This window comes from Cyrtonyx montezumae, unplaced genomic scaffold (assembly GCF_038088225.1).
Source record: "Cyrtonyx montezumae isolate F1298 unplaced genomic scaffold, pur_monq_1.0 scaffold_3, whole genome shotgun sequence".
NCBI lineage: Eukaryota > Metazoa > Chordata > Aves > Galliformes > Odontophoridae > Cyrtonyx > Cyrtonyx montezumae.
In genome coordinates this window covers 85762239-85783518 of record NW_027072034.1, presented here as the reverse complement: position 1 = coordinate 85783518, position 21280 = coordinate 85762239, and the positions used below count along the sequence as shown (strand labels likewise).

At 52.3% G+C, this 21280-nt stretch overlaps 2 protein-coding genes across 6 annotated transcripts; both read left to right on the top strand.

Annotated features, from left to right (window-relative positions):
* Positions 1 to 172: 172 nt before the first annotated feature.
* NOP2 (NOP2 nucleolar protein) lies at positions 173 to 5207 on the top strand. The gene is made up of 16 exons (XM_065742245.1): positions 173 to 328; positions 400 to 445; positions 524 to 588; positions 700 to 971; positions 1264 to 1307; positions 1475 to 1635; positions 2374 to 2573; positions 2674 to 2763; positions 2843 to 2930; positions 3023 to 3163; positions 3337 to 3476; positions 3752 to 3841; positions 4115 to 4237; positions 4314 to 4411; positions 4502 to 4632; positions 4743 to 5207. Exons 1-16 carry the CDS (start codon positions 223 to 225, stop codon positions 4994 to 4996), a joined length of 2049 nt encoding a protein of 682 aa, XP_065598317.1. The 5' UTR covers positions 173 to 222; the 3' UTR covers positions 4997 to 5207.
* Positions 5208 to 10075: 4868 nt separating this feature from the next.
* On the top strand, positions 10076 to 20484 carry IFFO1 (intermediate filament family orphan 1). Of its 5 annotated transcripts, none has more exons than XM_065742166.1 (9): positions 10076 to 10794; positions 14673 to 14733; positions 14816 to 14911; positions 15040 to 15180; positions 16110 to 16270; positions 17172 to 17292; positions 17890 to 17982; positions 18169 to 18299; positions 18530 to 20484. In XM_065742166.1, the coding sequence occupies exons 1-9, from the start codon at positions 10085 to 10087 to the stop codon at positions 18630 to 18632; spliced, it is 1617 nt and encodes a 538-aa protein (XP_065598238.1). In that variant the 5' UTR covers positions 10076 to 10084; the 3' UTR covers positions 18633 to 20484. The 5 variants fall into 5 exon arrangements, with proteins under 5 accessions (XP_065598238.1, XP_065598236.1, XP_065598235.1 ...); XM_065742164.1 differs by having other exon boundaries at positions 16086 to 16270; positions 17172 to 17280; XM_065742163.1 differs by having other exon boundaries at positions 16086 to 16270.
* Positions 20485 to 21280: the final 796 nt, after the last annotated feature.

The window sequence follows — 21280 nt, the reverse complement described above, 5'->3', positions numbered from 1 at the left end:
TGCTGTGCGGAAGGAGTTTTCTCCTGGTGCCCGCCTTCTGCCCTGGCTGCGCTTAGTGCCCCCGGGTCGGGTAGCGCGCGGCCCGGGCCGCAGCTCTCACCGCCGCTTCGTGACGTTCCCTCCCGCAGCCAATGGCGGGCCGGGGGCGGGCTGGCTGCAGTACGCGTGCGCGGAGAGCAGGGCCGCACGTGGTGCCGCGGCGGTGCTGGCGGTAGCGGAGCCATGGGGCGGAAGCTGGACCCTAGCAGGAAGGAGAAGCGCGGCCCCGGGCGCAAGGCCCGCAAGCAGCGGGGAGCCGAGGTGGAGCTGGCCCGCTTCCTGCCTCCCGGTAAGTGCGGCCCGGCTCTCGGCGGGGCCCCCGCGGGGCGCGCCCCCTGAGTGCCGCTTCTGTTTCTGCAGAGGTGGAAGGCGGCCGGAAGAAGCTGTCCAGCCACGCGCGGAGGAGGTGAGGGCGGCCCGGGCCGGTGCGGGGATCCCGACCGGGGTGGGCCTGAGGTTTGACGGCCTCTTCCCTCCGCTGTAGGGCCGCCAAGAGGCGACTGGGAGCGGCGGGGCGGACGGCGGCGGGAGGAGGGCCGCGGCCCCAGGGTGAGTGCCGGGGCACCGCGTGTGGCAGCGTGTCCTCGGCTGCTCCCGTTGCCCCGTCCTCGGACGGGCTTGGGAGCGCTGCTGACCTTCTAACCTTTTGTTCCCCCGTAGTTGAAGAGCAGGGGGTACCTCAGAAGGAGGGGCGTCGGATAAAGACAGCGGGGCGGGCTCCTCAGCGCCGGCCTGGCTTCGATGACGATAATGCAAAATGGCTGACCCCAGCCAAAGGAAAGAAGAGCATCTCCCAGAGAACTGGCGTGGAGTTATCCAGCGATGGGGAGGTGGAAGAGGGCAGCTGGGAGATGGAGGAGGAGGAGGGAGAGGATGGGAGCAGCGAGGAGTTGATGGATGACTATGGTGCCTCATCCTCTGAGGAAGAAGAAGTAAGAGCTTTTTTGCTTTAATTTTGTAAGAAATCCTTGGCTTTTATGGCTGTGAGGGCCCGGCAGGCTTGGGGGAGAGGGGCAGCCTGACTGTGGGAGCTGGGGGTGAGGTACTGGAGGGCCTTCCTCACCCCACCAGAGCGAATTCAGGTTTGGTAGCTGGTCCCAGTGCAATACCAAGTGTCTTTCCTCATTATCCATTTTAAACATAGCAGAAAAATTGTACAGGGGGCAGAAGGCAAGGGGAGCACCCAGTGATATTGCTTCATTAACATTTTCTCTCTCTGTTTAGTTGCTGCCCATTGAGAAAGCTGCCCTGAAGCAAAAGGCTGATGAGTAAGTATTTGGTAGCATCATAAGTTAGTAGAACCTTTCCTGGATGGGTGAGAAGCTCGAGTTGCTTTTGTTCTTTTTCACCCTCTTCTACTAACAAGGCAGTAATTGTGAAGTGTTTGTGCAACGCTGTTTTGTGTAAAAACCTCTCTTCTTTTCTTTACACTTAGTGGAGATCTCAGTGAAGATGATAGTGAGGAGGACAAGGAGGCCGAGGAGACCAGCAGGCAGAAAATGGGACAGAAGGAAAAAGAAGACACAGATCTGCAGCTCAACCTGGAGATAGACGAAGAATTCAAATTGCCAACTGATGAACAGATTGAGAAAGAGGATATCCTTAAGCTATATGCAAGCAGCAGCATGGAGCCTGAGCATAACTGAAGAGCTTTGTTTTACTTTTAACATAAGCGTAGTTTTAGTTTAAGTGCTCTGTGCTTGATGAAGCATTTTTAGATGAGTTGTAACAGCATACAGCACAGTTAAGAAGCATGTTACAGCCTAGACAGTGCTGGGAGCCTCCCCCAGTCTTTCTAGTCCTAAATGTGTATGGATATCTGCCATGTAGTTTATCCTCCCCTACCCTTATTTCCCTAGCAGGCCTTTATTCAGCTAGTCTGTAGAGTTTCTGTTTTAACAGCAACTGCAGCATACACTGATTTTCATTTCCTGTATCCCATGCAATTTAGTCTTATCTTTCCTCTCTTTTCCCTAGTTGCCTCTGGGGACTTCTGGTCTCCTTTTTGATACAAAATATGTTTTTAGTATTGAAAGACGTTTTCGATTATCTTCTTTTTCCCGTTTTATTGTCATACTTATCCGAAGTAATTGAGCCTTATTTTTTTTCTTTAGCTTCTGCTTTGTGAGCTTCTCTGTCCAGTTCCATCATTTGAATCCTGCTTCTGCTGAGCTTTGGTGGAAGTGTAAATACTGTGCTTTGTACATGTGCATGTTCCAACGTGGCCTTTCTCATGATGTGGTGATTCAGGACTCGTGTATGAGTGGCTGTGCCTATGAAGGTCTTAACATGTGCGCTCATGCGTTGTTTATGGTCCCTTAATGGCCTTTCTACCTGCTGAGCCACCCGACCTGCACGTCATTCACCAGCGTATCAAGAGCAACATGGAGGTGCTGCAGGACTTCAAGGTGAAGCGGGAGGAAGGACGTACACGACAAGAGTACCTTGCCCTGTTGCGCCGAGATATGGCTGCTTACTATTCCTACAGTGACTTCTTGCTCAAGATGCTCATGGATATCTTCCCGCTCCCTGAGGTATAGGGTCTTGCCCTGTCTGCGTCTTAGGTGACCGATCAGGATTTGGCAGCCTCTGTACTTCTTCGTTTTCACCTCTTTCCTTTTGCCTTTTATCTAGCTGATAAACTTCCTGGAAGCCAACGAGGTTCCCCGTCCTGTGACCATTCGCACCAATACACTGAAGACACGTCGACGGGACCTGGCACAGGTGAGCAGAAACCTGTGACAGCCTCATGTGCTGCCCATCACACGGAGCTGTGACTCAGCCCCATCTCCTTGTCTCGCAGGCCCTTATCAACCGTGGTGTGAATCTTGACCCGTTAGGGAAGTGGTCAAAAACTGGACTTGTTATTTATGACTCCTCCGTGCCCATTGGTGAGATCACCCTTCCTGTTATAAGGCTGAGCTGATTTTTCCTCCGCTCCCATTAATTAATTTATTTATTATGCTTTGCCATCCCTGCACAGGTGCAACCCCTGAATACCTGGCTGGACACTACATGCTGCAAGGAGCTTCCAGTCTCCTCCCTGTTATGGCTCTGGCTCCACAGGAAAACGAGCGCATCCTGGATATGTGCTGCGCCCCTGGAGGCAAAACCAGCTATATAGGTACCACCCTGCATGGTGGGAGGCTCGGGAGGGATGCTCTTAGAATTGATGAGTTTCTGCTGTATAGAAAGGGGAAACAGAATGGGACTGAATTCAGGGAAAGGTGTCTGTACCTATGGGTAAAGGCATGGGAGATTTTCTGTCCCTTGCTGATCTGTTTTGCCTTCTGGCAGCTCAACTTATGAAGAACACGGGGATGATCTTGGCCAATGACAGCAATGCTGAGCGGCTGCGTAGTGTGGTGGGCAATTTGCATCGGCTGGGTGTCACCAATGCAGTAGTGAGTAACTGTGATGGACGCCAGTTCCCCAAGGTATGTTCCTGTCTGCTCTGGGACGTTCTTGCCATCCTTACCTAGAGCTGTTGTGCTATCCTTTTAGTAAGCTGTGTTCTGTGAAGCCACTTGTCATAGGGAGATAAGCAGAGTGACTGCAAATTGTATTTGTTACTTGGCATGAAAACAGGAAGGTAGACAGGAAAGAATGAGCTATCTCCTGCCTTCCCAGTCATCTGTTTCTATTTTTAGTCTCGGTTTTGTTCCCAGGCCCTGCCCACGAGCATAACTTTAAATTCACATCTGCCTTGTAGGTACTTGGAGGGTTTGACCGTGTCTTGCTCGACGCTCCCTGTAGTGGAACAGGTGTTATTTCCAAGGATCCTGCTATCAAAACCAATAAGGTGAGCGATGAGTACAGATGCTGGATGGAGAATCAGGTGTGAGTCATGAGACTTCAGGGCAACTGCATTCTTGATAGGCCTCTGTAGAAGGGAAATTGATTTTCCTGCTCTTGCCTATCTTGAGTGTTGTGCTAGAGCAAGTTTGTTGGATGTTAGTTCTACAGAAAACTCCGGTCTCATATCTTGTCCCTTGTTCTCAACATTCACAACAGTTTCAGAGGCCAGGGGTGCTTCCCTGTGCCTCTGACCCCTTAACCTGTCTTTTACTTACAGGATGAGAAAGACATCCTGCGCTGCGCTCACCTGCAGAAGGAGCTGCTTCTCAGTGCTATAGATTCAGTCAATGCCACCTCAGAGACAGGGGGCTATGTTGTCTACTGCACATGCTCCATTACAGTAAGTCCATGCTTTGTCATGGTTATCCCTGCAGGGGGGGAGTGAGTCTTGGATCCTAACATTTAATTTCTGGCAGGTGGAAGAGAATGAGTGGGTTGTGGATTATGCGCTGAAGAAGCGCAATGTTCGTTTGGTGGCCACAGGACTGGACTTCGGCAAGGAAGGCTTTACCAGGTGTGTGCTGGATCACAGGTTACACATACGGCTCTGTTCCTTGCTGCCAGGATTCAGTAGAGGCATTTTTTACCCCACTTCCTTTTCCAGGTTCAAGGACCGTCGTTTCCACCCCTCTCTTAAGACTACACGGCGTTTCTATCCCCACACACATAATATGGATGGGTTCTTCATTGCCAAGTTAAAGAAATTCTCTAATAGCATCCCCAAGCCACAGAAAGGTAACCTAGTACTGAAGCTCTGCTGAGCTGCCCAAGCCTGCTCTCACAGGCTGCTTCCCATGCAGAAACCACATGGATTCTTCCTACAGCACTTTTCTCTTTTGTTTCAGATGAAGAGCCTGCTGCAGAAGCAGCAGATCCGTCCACTGGCCCTGAGACAGTCATGGAGCCTCAGCCAAAAAAGAAGAAACTTGAGGGGTCAAAAATTGCTCAGGCACAGAAGAAGCTACAGCCTGCTTTGAAGAGTAGACAATCTTTGAAGGGTCAGAGGAGGCCCTTGAAGGCTGTCCGGCCTTCTCCCCATAAGTCACATGCTCAAGTCCCTAACAGAAAGAAGCAAAGAGTAAAACAGAACGGACAGTGAGAGGAACTGCTTTTCCAGGTCATTTCCCTCCTTAGGGGGCGAAGGCTAGGGGTGTCCTGGCTCTGTTGTGTATTGTGCTGTTTTTCCAGCTCTGCAGATAATCACTGCAGTACTGAGCACCCAGGACAGCCATTGCCCCTTTTATTGCTTTCCTTCCTCTGCATCAAGGACTGACACACAACTCATTAAAAGTTTTATATTTTTGCTCAAATCTTGTCTTTTTCCCTTGAGCATTGAATACAGAATTTTGCCATGTCCCCCTACTGCTTTGCCACTGAGCCCCCTTTCACTCTCTTCCGATATCCTGACATTTTTGGTGTTGGTTCTTGCTGCTGTTATCGCTTTCTGTGAATGTCATGATCATCCTCAATTTTTCCTTGTGCTTGTTACAGAACCACAGCATGGCTGAGGTTTGCAAGGACCTCTGGGAGAAGAGCCACGTGGAGAAGGACTTGGGTGTTCTAGCAAAGGAAAAGCTTTATGCAAGCCAACAGTGTGTGTGTGCGCGCAGCCTAGAAGGCAAATTGCATCCTGGGCTGCATCAAAAGGGGTGGCTAGAAGGGAAAGAGAGGTGATACCTTACTGCTCTGTCTTTGTGAGGCCCCATCTGGAATACTGCATCCAGACCTGGAGCCCTCAGTACAAGAAAAATGTGGAACTGCTGGAGTGGGTCTAAAGGAGACCACAATGATGATCAAAGGCCTGAAGCACCTCTCCTGTGAAGTAAGGCTGAAGGATCTGTGCTTGTTCAGCCTGCAGAAGAGAAGGCTACAGGGAGTATAGCAACCTTCCAGTGCTTAAAACAAGCTCATAAGCAGGATGGAGACTGACTTGTTTTACAGTGCTAGGTCAAGGGAAAAAAACAGTTTTTTAACTAAACGAAGGAAGATTAATATTAGATGTTAGGGTGAAATTCTTTACTCAGAGGGTGGTGAGGTGCTGGAACAGGCTGACCAGAAAAGTTGTGGTGCCCCATCTCTGGAGGTATTAAAAGGCCAGGGTAGATAGCAACCTTGCCCATGGTAGAGAGTTAAAGTTGGATTTTTTTTAAGGCCCATTTCAACCTAAGCCATTCTATCTATCATAGCCCTGCTGGTAGCAATTAGGTGCAGTGCTCAGCTGGACAGGCATACTAACCAGATGGTTTCCTTGAGACCAGACTCTCTCATGTATTCCTCCTCTCCATTTTCCCATGTTCATTTCTTCCTGGCTTATCTTGATACCTCCCTACATTTGGTCCTTTCCATCAAAATTCCCTAACAAGTTTTGCTCCCATAATCCTTAACATTGTGTAATAATTTTTACCAAGTGCAACAGTTCTCAAACATCCCATAATAAATTTTCTTCTCAAACCTCACGATAATCTTAGCTTTTTTTAGCTATGAAGTTTCTGGCTGAACCTTTTCAAGGATACACTTGTGTGATTCCTGCAATGGTTCAATCTGTCAGTGTCTTGGGAGTTCTGGTCTTTTTTATAGCCTCTGTTATCTTCTGCTTTTCATTTATTGCATCTCTGCTTGTTCTAGGGTTGGGTTTTTTTTTTATGTTTTGTGCTGACTAGCTGTTAGCCAGATACCCTTACAGCTGGAAATTGCTTTTCCCTGTGCTTCACTGCAAATTATGAAGCCGCTGAATGCATCTATCTTGCTTCAAGCTTATGTGGTGAAGTCGCTGGATTGTCTGACGTATAGGAGCCTAGCCTTTCCCAAGGCCTTTCAGAAAAATTAATCAGTGCTAGGCACTGATATGAAAAGAATTATTAGATTGCAAAGCAGAGAAAATTACCTCCTTGTATAAAGTAACCGTGCATGCACTTGTTCAGTTCTGCATTTCAAGAGTCCTCTGTCAGGAATTAATTAATTAATTAAAGGATTGTAGAACTGAAAATATGTTCAGAGGTGAACAAACTCATCCAAAGCTATGGAATGGCTTCGGCAAGAGGGGCAGCCAGACAGTGGGTCTGTTTAAGCTTGGAGAAGAGGACCATGAGGAAAAAGATGACACAATGGTGCATAAAATTGTGAGCAACACTGAGAAAAATAGATGCTTGCTGTTTTCCAGCAATAATAACAGATCTTAGGACCTAAGTCACCTAAAGTGTAGAGAGCTGTGGAAGCTTACAAAGATTTAAAACATCCCAGATATAGGGTGGTTTTGTTTAGAAAGGTTTTACCTCTGGGAAGCCTGCTAGGAAGAAAATCTTTACTCAGCAGGCAGTGAGGCACTGGCACAGGCTGTCCAATAGAGCTGTGGGTGCCCCATCCCTGGAGGTGACCAAGGCCAGGTTGGAAGGGGACATGGGCAGCCTGAGCTGGTGTGTGGCAGCCCTGCCCATGGGTTGGAACTGGATGGGCTTTGAGGTCCCTTCCAACCCAAGCCAATCCATGATTCTATGAAGCCTGTGAGCCCATCTTTCTGGCAGTGATGCTAACCTGTCTTGCCATGCTGCTGTGTGCTGCAGTCCCTACACTAGTATGTACCATCCTGGCTTGACAGCCCCTTTGTCTTGATAACTCCGGTGAAAGGGGTAGAAAGTGCTTGGTTGGGATCCCAGCGTAACATCGAATCTCCAAATCCTGTCAGGCTCCCATGAAAGATGAGACTAGTTGCTATCTTCATCTTGTGAGTAAAACTAGCCTCTTAGCAAGCATAATTCCTCCTGATTTTCCTGTGTGTGTGCTTTTTGCTTTAGCTGGGGGAAAGATGGAAGAAATGCTAACACCAGGCCATGGAAACACCATCCTGGATTCAGATAAATGGGCACAGTCAGGCTGCTTGCCCCTGTGCTCTGTTGTAAGGCTGTCTGAGCAGGGCAGCAGCTGGTCACTGGGCTTGCTTTTCCCTGTTACACTGGGGAACTGTGACCATAAAGCTAAGAATTTTGCAAGATGTGACTGCTAGATCATCCTTCTGTACCCTCAGAATGACAAAGCAAGAGCTGAGGGGGAGCAAAGCAAGAATCAGAGAATCATAGAATGGCTTGGGTTGAATGGGATCCCGAGGATCATCAAGTTCCAACCCCCCTGCCACAGATCTGAGAAACTGAACTGAGAGTTGAAAACAGAGCTGAGGTATAAAAACACTGCCACAAATTAAAAGCTGAGTGAGAGAAACTGGTGCAACGTGTCTCAGTATCTGTTCTACTGTGCTATGTGCAAATCTTACTGGGTGGCATTTAACAGCTTGGAGAGAAAAAAAAAGAAATGAGTAAGCAGTTCTGTAACAAAGCTGACACATGCTGTGAAGTTATGTAGGCTATAAACAAGGCCAGAAGTTACAAAACAAGCCTGGAAAATGGAAGAGGTGAGCTGGTGTGTGACCACCAGTGTGAGAGGAGCAGTGTCATGCTTGTTGCGAGATCTTAAATTAAGCGGGGATGCAGTGCTGCTGTGAAGCTTACTGTGGCAAAACAAGGACAAAGACTTCCCAGGAGGAGGCTGGGGACAACACTGAAGATGTAATGGAAACAGAAGAGAATCTAAACAGCAATATCGGCTGTCTCTGCTGGCAGCAATGTGCGCTGCAGTGCTGGAGGTGGGCAGGCTACATTGACATTAAGGGACTGAAATACTGCACTGCACATCTCAAAAATGTGGGCTCAAAATTTAGGTCCTGGAGCACTAGATCTTGATGTACGTAACCACATAGATGGGTACATTTGTAGGGGCCAAATCCAGAAGTGACATAGTATTTAATTGCCTCGCCATTTGCTCCCTGATCAGGGCATCTAACTCTGGGCTGCTGACTTTGGTGGTATGAAAGGTGCCCATCGCAGCACCCAACTTAGGGTGTGGATAGGAGCAATTAATTCCAGGAGTGGATTACAGTGACGTGTCCTAGAAGTGACAAGACTTGAAGAGTTTATGCTGAATTGTCCCAGCAGAGCACAATACAAAGGAAAGAGTTATGCTAGGGAAGAAGGACCGGGTTATATGGGGGTATGACGGATGGTGGCATTTACCTGTGCCTTGAAATAGCAGCCTTTAGGAAAGCTGTGGAGCCAAACTGAATAACTGAGTGATGGTTCTCATCTACAAAGTGCCTGTGCAGGAGGATGCATTAGCCAGTAAAAGGCTCTGTGAGCTGGGAGAGTAGCGAAATGGTAGCAAAAGTTAAAGTAAGGCAAGGCACATGAGTTCACTATGTGATTATCCACCTTGATTTGCTTATGACAGATTATAGCAGAATGCTGACATCTTTTTATTTTGCTGTCAGCAACTACAGACATGCTGGGTCTGTCCACCAGCACCTGAGTGAGCAACAGAAATCTGTGCTGTTTTGCACAGTGGCAGAAAATGCAGTGCTCCTCTCTTGGTCTTAACCAGAGCCAACGTGAGAATCCATGGTGCTTATCCATAGATGTGCTGATGTTTCCCTTATGACCATAGATTATCACGTTGGCTCTGGCTGTAAGAGGAGCTCTGAGCATGCAGGCAACTGGGGTCCGGCAGCAGAGATCGGTTGCGAGGAGAGGCATTAAAAGAAGCCGATGACACGTGAAGGGGCACAAGCAGCAGTCCCGCGCGGCTTCGGTGCCTCTGGGGAGGACCGCCAGCTGGGTCTAGCTGCGAAGGGTCTGGCTGCGCTAGCACAGCTGGCCATCCTTTGTGACCCCAAATCACGGAGCATTCAGGCACAGGCCAGCGCGCGTTCCTCCTCCTCCCGCTGCAAGCGGGGACTCGGGAGCATCATCCGAGCTCTGACCTGGGGCAGGGGGAAGACTGCAGAAGGCTCAGACTGCGGGCCGCTCGGTGAGCAACGAGGTCACAAGACGGCGCAATTCAGAGCCCTGCCGCCTTCGCGCGACCTCCCGTACCCGCACGGGGCGGCAACTTCCCGCGGGCGAGCCGCCGCCGGTGCTGCGGGGGGGCTCCAGGGCAGCGCTTTAGGGGCGGCCCCGGACGAGCCGGTCGGGAGGAGGACACGCGGCAGCATCCGCCCGGCCCGGGGCCGCCCCGCTCCCGCCGCATCCCATCCGCAGCGGAAGCCGCGCCCCCGCCGCCGGGCCCGGCCCCCGCCGCCGCCGAGCCCCGATTGGCGCCGGCGGCCCCGGCTCCCCCCGCGCCCCTCGCCCGGCCCGCCGCAGCCATGAACCCGCTCTTCGGCCCCAACCTCTTCTTGCTGCCGCAGGAGCAGCAGGGGCTGCCCGGCGCCGAGCCGCCCGCCCCGCGGCCCGCGGAGCCCTTCGCGGCGGAGCGCGGTCCCCCGCCGCCTCCCCCGGCCGCCGCCGGCCCCTTCCCCGCGCCGCCCGCCGCCATGGCCCTCCGCAACGACCTGGGCTCCAACATCAGCGTGCTGAAGACGCTGAACCTGCGGTTCCGCTGCTTCCTGGCCAAGGTCCACGAGCTGGAGCGGCGCAACCGGCAGCTGGAGAAGCAGCTGCAGCAGGCGCTGGAGGAGGGCGGCCGGGCCCGCGGACCCCCGCGCCGCGACCAGGCGGTGCAGACCGGCCCGCTGGGGCCCATCCGCCCTCTGGGGCTGGCGCTGGCCGCCGGCCGCCCCGCCGCGCTCTGCGGGTCCGCCCGCCCGCCGGGCTCCCCGGGCTGCCACCCCGGCGCCCCCGCCCAGCCGCCGCCCTTCTCGGCCGCCTCCCGCTTCATGCCCGGCACCATCTGGTCCTTCTCGCAGGCCCGCCGGCTGGGCCCGGGGCCGGAGACCACGCTGGTGCAGGGGCCGGGGGTCTCGTGGATCCACCCGGACGGGGTGGGCGTGCAGATCGACACCATCACCCCGGAGATCCGCGCCCTCTACAACGTGCTGGCCAAGGTGAAGCGGGAGCGCGACGAGTACAAGCGCAGGTGAGGGGGGGACGCGCCGCGGGCGCCGGGTGGGGGTCAGCGCTGGCGGAGGGACCCCGGAGAGCATCCCTCTGCGTTCGGGTCTCCTCAGGTTCACAGAGCGAGCGCTTGGGGTCGGGAGGGACCCCCGGAGATCAGCCCTGCGCAAGCCGGGCTTGCCTTCTGCCGTTCAGGGTTTCTTGGGATGCTGGCCTCGTGCTGTCTGGCTTCTCAGCCTGGCCTGAGGACCAGGAATGCTTCTCGAAGTCGGGGCTCAGAGCGTGAAGACGTAGCAGGGTGCCAGGAGCCAGGGTTCTGAAAGGGTGGGGGTCTGGAAGTGTTTGGGAAGGTGACAAGCAGCTGACAAGTGGGTGAGGAAGCAGGGCGGGTCTGGGTGCCAGGAGGTCTCAGTGCGCGTGCAGATGTGCTGAGGAGTGGGGCGTGCAGAGGGCTGCCTCCCTGGGCCCTCTCCTTCTTCCCTCACTTTCACAAGCCAGAAATTGCTGCCAGGGCTCCGCCACAGGTGACAGTGGGCACAGGAGCACCCTATTCTTTGGGGTTTTGCACCAACATAGCTGCAGCATGGCGTGCTCCTGGGGCTAGGGCACAGTGTGAGTGCACTGATCCTGTGGCTGGGCTGGAGTGGTGCCACTATATGCTATGCCTGGAGTGCTCTACACCAAGGCAGTGGTGAGGCTGTGTGAAGAGCAGCACGCAGGACGGGACCAGGTGGCACCTGGAGCAAGGCTTGAGGCAGTGTGGGTGGGTTGCTGGCTGCACACCCACTTGGGATGAGGAGAGAGCACTCTGTGACGCTGTAGGACACTTGTGAAGTGCACCATTAAATATCTGAAGGAGCCAAGTGTTGCACTTGAAGCATACTGCTGCTATGTGCCTTGTAGTTGTGAGATCTGGTGCCAAAGTCAGGGCTTGGGACCCAAGATGACACCTTGCATTTCTGGCTTGGTGAAGCATTGGCTGGGCAGACATTCACACTGCACAGCTGGTGCTCTGAAGCATATGAGAGGCATATGAGAAGGCAGTTGGTGTCTCATTTTTTTCCGAATTGCCACTGTTTTTCTGTGCACCTAAGGGCTTTTCACTGAGCCAGGGGTTGAGTTCCTTCTCCGGGCAGGCAGATTTCCCTTCTTGGTGTTTTTAGATCAGATAGCAGGGAGCTAATGCTGTGTCAGGGCAACCTGAGCAGGGAGCAGGGCCACCTTTTGGGAGGGGAAAAGCAGAGAGCTCTGAAGAAAGATGGGAGACAGCGGCTTTATAAGGCTTTCCTCTCTATCCCAGTTTATCTTTATAGGTACATTAGGTTGGAAAGGACCTACAAGATCATCTAGTCCAACCATCCTCCTATCACTGTCCCTACCCAAGTACTAAATCAAATCCCTTAGCACCTCATCTAAACACTTCTTGAACAGCACTAGGGATGGTGCCTCAGCCACCTCCCTAGGCAGGCCATTCCAGTGCCTGACCACTCTTGCAGAGAAAAATTGTTTCCTCAAATATAAAAAAGTGGTCAGATACCCAGCTGGGATGCCAGCACCTCTTGGGTCTGTGAGTGTGTGAGCTCTGGGTTGCCTGGCTGCAGTTTGCTGGTGCTGCTGAAACCTGGGCAGAAGGGAGAGTGGGTCGTGGTGCAGCCTGCTGGCTGGGGACGGGCGGTGAGAAGGCCACGGGCCAATGTTATTGGGGGGATCTATTTTTGGACAGTGTTACTAGGGGCAGGAGAAAGCAGACCCCACCCCCAGACCCCCTCCCACACCGGGTCCCAAATGGGGGACAGCAGAGGAGGATCCCATTTCCGTGCTGTCCCGGCACTGTGGGCCAGCCCTGACGTCCCCCTTGCTGTGTGGGAGCAGGGATGGCTCTGGCAAAGGAACTTGTCACGTCCCCAGTTTTGGTGGCCTGAGGTCAGCGGGGGGGTAGCTGGCTCTGCCTGCTGCTGAGCTGTGCTCTCTGCCCTCTCACTCTGGGTAGACTGGTGGTGTAGGAGGGGCACACATTCCTGTGGTGACGGGGTAGGGTGGTGGTGGCAAGCTGGGGCTGAACAGCAAAGCTTTGGTCCAGGTGGCAGCAGCCTGGCAGATTGCTGACTGCTCCAGGCTGGGTGCAGTGATGCAGCCGGGTTATAATTAGGAGTGGTGCATTGCAGGATGAAGCAGGGAAACAGAGCCAGGCAGGAGATGAGCCTGAGAGAGAAAGGTTTGTAAGGGATGGAAGCGCATATCCGTCACTTACAGCATGAATCCTTCTTACTTTCTACTGCTAAGTCAGCATTTATATGATCTCTTCTGGTCTTCCATGACATCCATGTGACATCAGTTCTTCCAAAGCTTTGGCAGGTTGGGCAGTGCAGAGGCCAGAGGAAGGTGGAGACCAACAGAGCAAGTAAGCCCCATGCTGAAAGACGCTGACAATTTCTTTCAGTGGCGGATTGCATCTTCTCTCCAGGGACAAAGGCCTTTTTTGAGTGGTTCCCATATAAGGAAAGTCCCACCTTTTAACTTTCTCCTTCCTTCTCTTAATCTTTTTCTTCCCACAAAGGATGCAAATCCCTTTTGCTTCCCCCTCTGTAGCTGTGGGATGGTACCTACAAAGCTAGGACAGCATGCTTTCTCCTTGTTTGAATAAGGAGAACCACTGCCAGCTCTAAGAGCTTAGAAATGCCTAATTCAGGACTCTTCCAAGTCATAGCATCATCTTCATACCCTAAGATGATGAGAGGGAGGGCTTTTCAGGAGCTCTCTGGTTTCCTAGTCCTTGGGATTTATTTTTCACACTTGTAAGCAAGAGAAGTAGTTTTGCGTGTCCTTGTGCAACATTAAAAGCTGGGGTCAGTGGTGCTTGCAAGCATTGAGCAGAAACCAGAGAACCCTGCACAGGCAGGGTCTGGCTCTTGTTGCTTTTCCAGAGAAATTTTATTTGATCTGAGAAATCCTGCTTTTCCAAGGAGCCTGGAGCAGCACCATAGCAGCCCTGCAGCGTCTTGCACTGTGTGGGACAGCCATGGGTGTGGGGGACATTTGCAGATCCATTTGCTCTGCATGATCATCATCATATAGTGAATGGCTGTGCAGCTGGTGGCCTCCCAGCCAAACAGGGACTGGGCCAACGCTGCAGCGTAACCCAAAGTGATGAGCTCATGGCTGAGAAATATGGTGTGGCCCGCTGCAGGGTGACGTGTCTGGATAGCAGACACACATGGCATGGTCTAGCATGGGCTTAGTGCAGGGCTGCGTAGCCTAACACAGTGCCCACCTGCTCCAGCCCAATCCATCTGTGGGCTAATGTGCTGCAAGCTGGCATACAAAGGCCTGATCTGTCACGCTTCCTTGCAGGACAAAATAATATTTTTTATTCTGACCTTCACACTGAAGTACAGCATGGCCGTGTAACGTGATATTAGATAGAATTCTGTGCTTCTGAGCAGCCGGAACTGCACCAATACGACATAGATGGGCACAGCTCTGCTGGATGCAGAGAAGCCCTAAGCCATTCCCACATGTTGTAGCTGAATGTAACCCAAGACCAAGGGGCTGTGGGTGGCCAAAGCAGCTGGTGGGTTTCAGGGCACGCAGAGCAGCTGCTGTGAAGGGCTTGTGCTGGTGTCCCCAGCTCCCCCTGCCACAAAGCAGGGAGCCACGGGCAGCCCCAAGTAAGGTTGGTGTAGAGCCTTGTGGAGCTGGGTTTGCAGCCAGGAGGGCTGATGGGCATTAAGCAGTTGTGGCCAGCTGGAAACAAATGGCAATATATTCCTGCGTACATTCCACCTTTTGCCCCACTGCCATCCTTGCTCCCTCTGGGACTGCTGTGGGGTGAGCAGCTGCCACTCTGATCAGTCCAGCAGCCTGTGGCATGAGAACTGAGCAGCACGTTTCTTTCCCTAGATGGGAAGAGGAGTACACGGTTCGTGTCCAGCTTCAGGACCGAGTCACAGAGCTGCAGGAGGTGAGCATCCCTGTCCTCTTGCCCTGCTCCCTGCTGCCCTTTGCTGGGGCTAATGTGTGCCCCTCCCTCTGCCCCGGGGCAGGAAGCCCAGGAGGCTGAAGCGTGCCAGGAGGAACTGGCCATGAAGGTGGAGCAACTCAAGGCAGAGCTTGTTGTCTTCAAGGGACTGATGAGCAATGTGAGTCCATAGCCCCGGGAGGCAGTTATTTTACCAAGGGAACACGGGGGCTCTGATGCCCTGTGCTTTGTCTAATCCTCCTCCTTTGTCCCCTTTCTGTGGTGCCGTGCTGGTCACTGTGGGCTCAGAATATCACAGAGCTGGACACCAAGATCCAGGAGAAGGCCATGAAGGTGGACATGGACATCTGCCGGCGCATTGACATCACTGCCAAGCTGTGCGATGTGGCACAGCAGCGGAACTGCGAGGACATGATCAAGATGTTTCAGGTGAGATGCGCCCATTCCAGGCTCAGCAGCCAGCTCTGGGGAAGAAAGTTCCCAAAGGAGATAGAAGAGGCAGCAACACAACCCCACTAGGAGAGGCAGTTTATCACCTGTCCTGAGCTCCTTGTGGTCCCTTGCTCTCTGTCTCTCTTGGATGATGTGCTTTGGGAGCATCGGGTGAAGGGGCGCACAGAGTGAAAAAGCTCCAAGTGTTGCTTTGGGCATGAAGTCCCCTCGACCTCTTGCTGATGTGTAGTACTGGGCCCTGGGATACCACAGCGATAGGGCAGCAGCTGCAGGAGGGAGACAAGTGGCTCCAGTGTCTGTCTCTAATTCCATCTCTCTCCTTCCCCTTCCCTTCTCCGTCATCTTCTCTGTCACTCTTCTCTGTCTCTGACTCTTTCTTCTTTCTGGATGTTGCTGCATTTCTGTCTTTCTTTATTTCCTACAGAAGCAACTGGTTAGTTTCATTCTGTTGAGAAACTGTACAAATTATAAACTTTCTATAAGGTTGGACCGTAAATATTGACATACTTCACTTTATTTAGACTGTCTCTTTTTTCCTGTCTGTGTTTCCCTCTGTCTCTGGTCTGGGGTGGTGGGTGATTTGAGTTCTTCTTCAATAAAATCACGTTTGGTTTTTTTTTTCATCAGATTCATAGACTCCATCTTTAGTTGCTTAGTTTTAATTTTAGAAAATGCTAAAACCATATTTTATCCATTGCACCATCTTTAACCTGATCATAATAAGCCCGTCTCTCTCTCTCTTTCTCGCTTTTCTTTCTTTCTTCCTTCCTTCCTTTCTTTCTTTCTCTCATTCCCCGTCTGTCTGTCCCCCGCCATTCCTTCTCCCTCCATCTCCTCTCAACTGCCTACTCCTGACCTCGGACCCGGCCTCGTTTCTGTAGTCTCTGCACTTGTCTCCCGTTAAGGTCCCAGCCTCGATGGGGCGGAAGCGGGAGCGGAAGCAGGTCAGCGATGAAGATACTTCACTGTCAGAGAGTGATGCTTCCAGAAAGCCCGATGAGGATGAAGAGGACGAGACCACAGCCATGAGTATCAATGAGGAAATGCAGAGGATGCTGAACCAGCTGTGAGTGTGGCCTGGCCTCACTCCAGCTGACCCCTTGCAGCTCCGTACCACCTCAGGCAGCCCAGTGCAGTGCTGAGCCCCATCTCTGCTGCACAAGGGGATGCGTGGCCAGCCTGGCTGCAGGCTGTGGCTTTGTTGCTGTTAGCCATAAAACAATGCCACATCTGTGGGCTGTGCTCCTGAGCAGGCCTTCTGATGGTGTGTACCACTCTGGCTTTCTCCACCCTGCCAGGCACCGGCCTCCTTCATGGGTGCCCTGGATGTGCAGGCTGATGGATGGGGAGTAGGGGAATGGGAGCGCTCTGCTGCTTTTTCTTTCTGAGTGATGCTGAAGTGGGAGCTCCTTCAGGAATGCTCTTAATGCCCCGTGCTCTGTGGCTGCACTGAGGAGGGACTGACCAGGACCTGAGCCCTCTGTGGCCATAGGGATGATGCTGCTTTGGTGCTTGAATGCCATCCGTAGCCCTGCCTTCCTGTCCAGGCATGTTCACAGCCTGCTTCCCAACCCATGGCCTTACAAGGACAGCAGGGATTATGTATTTTCCCACAGGGCTTGTTTCATTTCCACTGTGCCCCACTTCCATGGTAATGCCCTCCCAGGTGTTATATGCTGCTAAGCAGTGGTGCTGAGCCATCTTCCCCTTGCCATGCCCCTCTTCTCACCACTGCTCCTGGATTTTGTGAGTCACTACCTCAGTTTGGGGCTTCTGACCATAAAGTTGGCCCCTTTCTCATCAGCTGTTGGTTTGGGGTATGTCTGAGCCTGTTCCTGACCAGGAACAAACATCCCAAAGCTGTAGCCCTGCCTGTAAGCCAGGACGAGATTTTTGGCAGTGCTCTGCCTGTCCTCGTGGCAAGAGTTTTTCTACAGTGTGTTAACATGCTGTCCCCTTGCCCCTAGGAGGGAATATGACTTTGAAGATGACTGTGACAGCCTCACGTGGGAGGAGACAGAAGAGACACTGCTCCTCTGGGAGGACTTCTCTGGATATGCCATTGCAGCTGCTGAGGTGCAGGGGGAGGTAACAGTGGAGCCACATTCTCTCTGGTTTCAGCCCGGGGCTTGCGCTTTCTGTTTGGGGTGCTCAGACCTGCTTGAGTCTTGAGAGGTGTTCATTCAGTGGCTGAGCTTCAGAGTCCCTTCCTCCCTCATGGGCCCATTCTCATCCATTGTGTTCCCCAGATTCAGCTGGCTCCTCTGGCTACACTGGGCTCTGATGGCCCTTGTCCACTACTGGGGCAGCAACTCTGCCCAAACTGAGGCTGCAAAGTCTGGCCAAAGGCACTGCTGTCTTCTTTTTTGGGCTTCATTGGTCCTCTAGGGACACATTGTGCTTGGACACAGTCTGTGTGCAGGATATCAACTATACTCTCTGAAGTTACTGGGTTTTGTTGGTGTTTTTCTATGTTGAAGTGCTTTCTGTCCAGTATGGCACATCTCAGATCTCTGTGCTCCATGTTTGAAGGGCTGACTCATGTCTATCACCTTGGCTATACTGCTTGTGAGCTTTTTCCTCTTTATTCAGTGCTGCCAGTTCTCTCTCTGATTTCTCTTTCCTCTATCTCCACATGTCACATACCTCTCTGCCTCTAAACATGCTGCCTGCTCTCCTCAGCAGCAGGATGACAGCCTGGAGAAGGTGATCAAAGACACAGAGTCATTGTTCAAGAGTCGTGAGAAGGAGTACCAGGAAACCATCGACCAAATAGAGGTCGGTGTTAAAATAGAGGAGGAGGAAGGGTGGGAAGTGAGGGAGAAGGGTCCCTGGAGGAGCGAGAACCGACTGCTGGTGCAGTTGGTTATTAGCAGTGGGATGTCAGCCTCAGATCTGGCTGTGTCCCCTGCTCTGCATTGCATGGTGCTTTAGGCTCATCTCTGCATTGCTTTCCTTTGGCAGCTGGAGCTGGCCACAGCCAAGAATGATATGAACCGGCATCTGCACGAGTATATGGAGATGTGCAGCATGAAGCGAGGTCTGGATGTGCAGATGGAGACTTGCCGGAGGCTCATCACCCAGTCTGGGGACAGGTGAGTTGGAGGGTCAGGATACCTGTGTGCTGAGCTGGGACTATAGCCAGCATGGTGCTGAGTGGAAGCTGAAGCATGGACAGTACTCCCCATCCTGCTGTGGTGTGGGGAGGAGACAGACTCCACAGGGTGGGTGTTTCAGCTTCTCTTCTCCTTTCCTGTGCTCACCAGATGTGCTTGGTCCTTCCCCTCAGCAGTGCTGTGACTGCTGCTTTTATTCTTCTCTACAGGAAGTCTCCTGCCTTCACCCCAGCCTCCACCAGCGAGTCAGCCCCCAATGAAGAGAGTGAGGAGTCGGATCGTGACCCCCCCAGCGATGCTTCCATCAGATAATGAGGGGAGGCCCTGTTCCCTCAGCCCCCCACTCCTGGCTGAGAGGTGTCTGAGCTGCAGCTGGGAGAGACTGTCAGGGAAGTGGAGCTGCTGGTAAACGTTTGTTGCCCAGGCCCACCCCTACCTCGGGGCATCTGGCAGACCTCCTGCTAACAGATGTCTTGCAAATGGCTAGGTAAACCTGTCTGGGCTGCTCACCTCCAGCCCCTTCTCTGTTCCTCTCCCCTGCTTTGGTTTAACCATGGTTCAGGCAGGATGGTCCCAAACTTGCCACAGCAGTGTTCTCCAGGGGCTGTCCCTAGGTCCTCCAAACACACCTCCTCCAGCCTCTATCCTGGCATATCCAACCTGCCCCTGGCCCTCCTCGCGCTGTGCAGAAGCCGAACTCAAGCTGTACCTCCCTGCAAACTGGACCTGACTGGTGCCAACTGGACTGAGCTTGGGGCCCTTCCCATCCTTGCTGCTCCCTGGGCGCTGGGGTGGCCCTGGAGCTGCGCCAGGCCCCACCTCCGTCCCCTCCTTGGAAGCAGGGACCAAGTCCCACTCACCATGCACTTTGCTTTGCTGCGTATCAGCAGCACATTTGTTATGGAGACCAGGAATCATTAAACAGGACAGTTGCCTTTTCTACAGCTCCATATGGGTGTGGGCTCTCACTGGGCTGCAGCAGGTGCTGGGCTATACTGCTGGAAGCAGGGCTCCTCTGCCCATCCCCACACCAGGCCCGCTTCAGTGTGGCCTCCCCAGGGTGCTCATCCCTCAGAAGGTGCTGGCGGCAAGATCCCTCTTCTGGCAGCTACAGGCCCTCAAAGGGCTGCATGTAATGCTGGTACTGCGTGGGCCAGGCTCCAGGCTAAAAATAAATGTGAACCCAATTGTTTTATCTGTGCTGATGCTACGGCACTTTCCTCTGATGTGTCTGCACCATTTCACTGCAGGCCAGGATTCTCGCTCCAGCTTTCTCCTGCTTTGTATTTGAAAATATAAAAAAAAAAAAAATTCACAAAAATGCTGGTTAACAGGCTCAGATTAGTTGATGGGGAAATGACTGAGCAGTGCTGAGATATCAGGATGGTTTCATTTCCTATGGAGGAAACTAAGCTGACTGTGGTTTATGCTTAGCAGACCTTCCTGTCTAAGAGCTCGGTTTCTGCCACATCAGCAGGTGGCAAGGTGTCCGGAACATCTTCTTACCCATCCTCAGTTCTGTACCCAACCTTAGGCATCACCACAGTATCCCTGTCCTACCATCTCTTGTAGCACATGCCTGTGTGGGCCTGGCCCTTCCCCCTTGTTACTGGGATCGTTGGGTCCAGTAGGGTGGGAGAGGTGTCCTGCAGAGAGAGGTGGTGTTTTGCAGGGCTGTCCCTGGGCTGCACAGCAAGGGCAGGGGAAGCTCCAGAGAAAAACGCTTCTTGTGAGATGTCCTGAAGGGAAGATAAAAGTAGATCACAGTAGAATTTTTTTGGATCACTTGTAAGGTTAGGTAAGGTAGATAAATTGGGGGCTGCAGGATGTGACAATTTACCTTGCTAGATTGGTTTGTGTAATTAACTGCTGCTGTGCCATACCAGCAGAGTGCCTGCACATCCATGTGTTGTGATGCACAGCATTTTAAGCAGGGTGAGGTCCTCTGTGTGTGCTTACAAGACACATTGCAGCGCACGTTGGTGTTCTGATGTAGATGAATTGTCTGGATAAATACATCTTTCCTGGTTGTTTCCATTTCTTTTCCCTTTGAATTTTGTTTTCTAAAAGAACAAAAAAAAAACCGAGCAAATATTTTCATCCAATATTTTTTTTCTTCTGAGTGATGTTGCCTCACACACAGTGGCTCAGGGATCACTTTCTTTCCTGCCTGGAGGTTCATTTGGTTTATATAAATCCCCTTTCCCGTATGTTTCCTTGCAGCGTTTTCTGCCCTTTCTCTGATGTGGAGATCTCTGCCTGGCTGGAGAAATCTGTCTCTCCCCATGCATAATCAATGGCATGCATATCTTGGCTTCTGATCTGTCTGTGCTGCTTAAGAAAACCACAGGCCTGTAGACTGTGTATGCTGAAAGATTTCAAGCATGAAGTGCAGACGGACCAACATCTCTGCCTCTAGAAGTCATTGCTTGGATGATCATCTGGTGCTGTCAGACACCTGTGTGCCAGGACACACGGGGACCCCAGTCCCACACCATTGATCAGAACTCCATTTGCTCTGAAACTGAGATTTCCTCTACGTATTTCTGCAAGATGGTGAATTGTATTGCTGGTAGTTGGCTCTGATCTCTGCCAGGAGGAAAGCCCATGAGATCTTACTGGTGGTGTGTGCATTGCTGATTCTTTGTCTCAGCCATTTCTCAGCATGGGAATGACAGCCCAAAAGTGGTAGCTGGAACATCTCCTCTGCATCAGCCTATCCCCCAGGGGTGACCCGTATATTTGATACTGGTTATGAGGAGATGTGTACTTGTACTTATTTAACTCTACTCTATGGGCTCTTCTCTGTTCTTTGAGGAATATTTAGCCTGTTTTTCTTTGTCATGAGCTCTGCTAGGAACCATGGTGTCTAGGAACTGTTCAGCACCATGTTGATTCTTGATGCCCCAACCTTACCCCTCTTCCAGGACATCTTGCAGCAACACTGGCTCAGGAAGCAG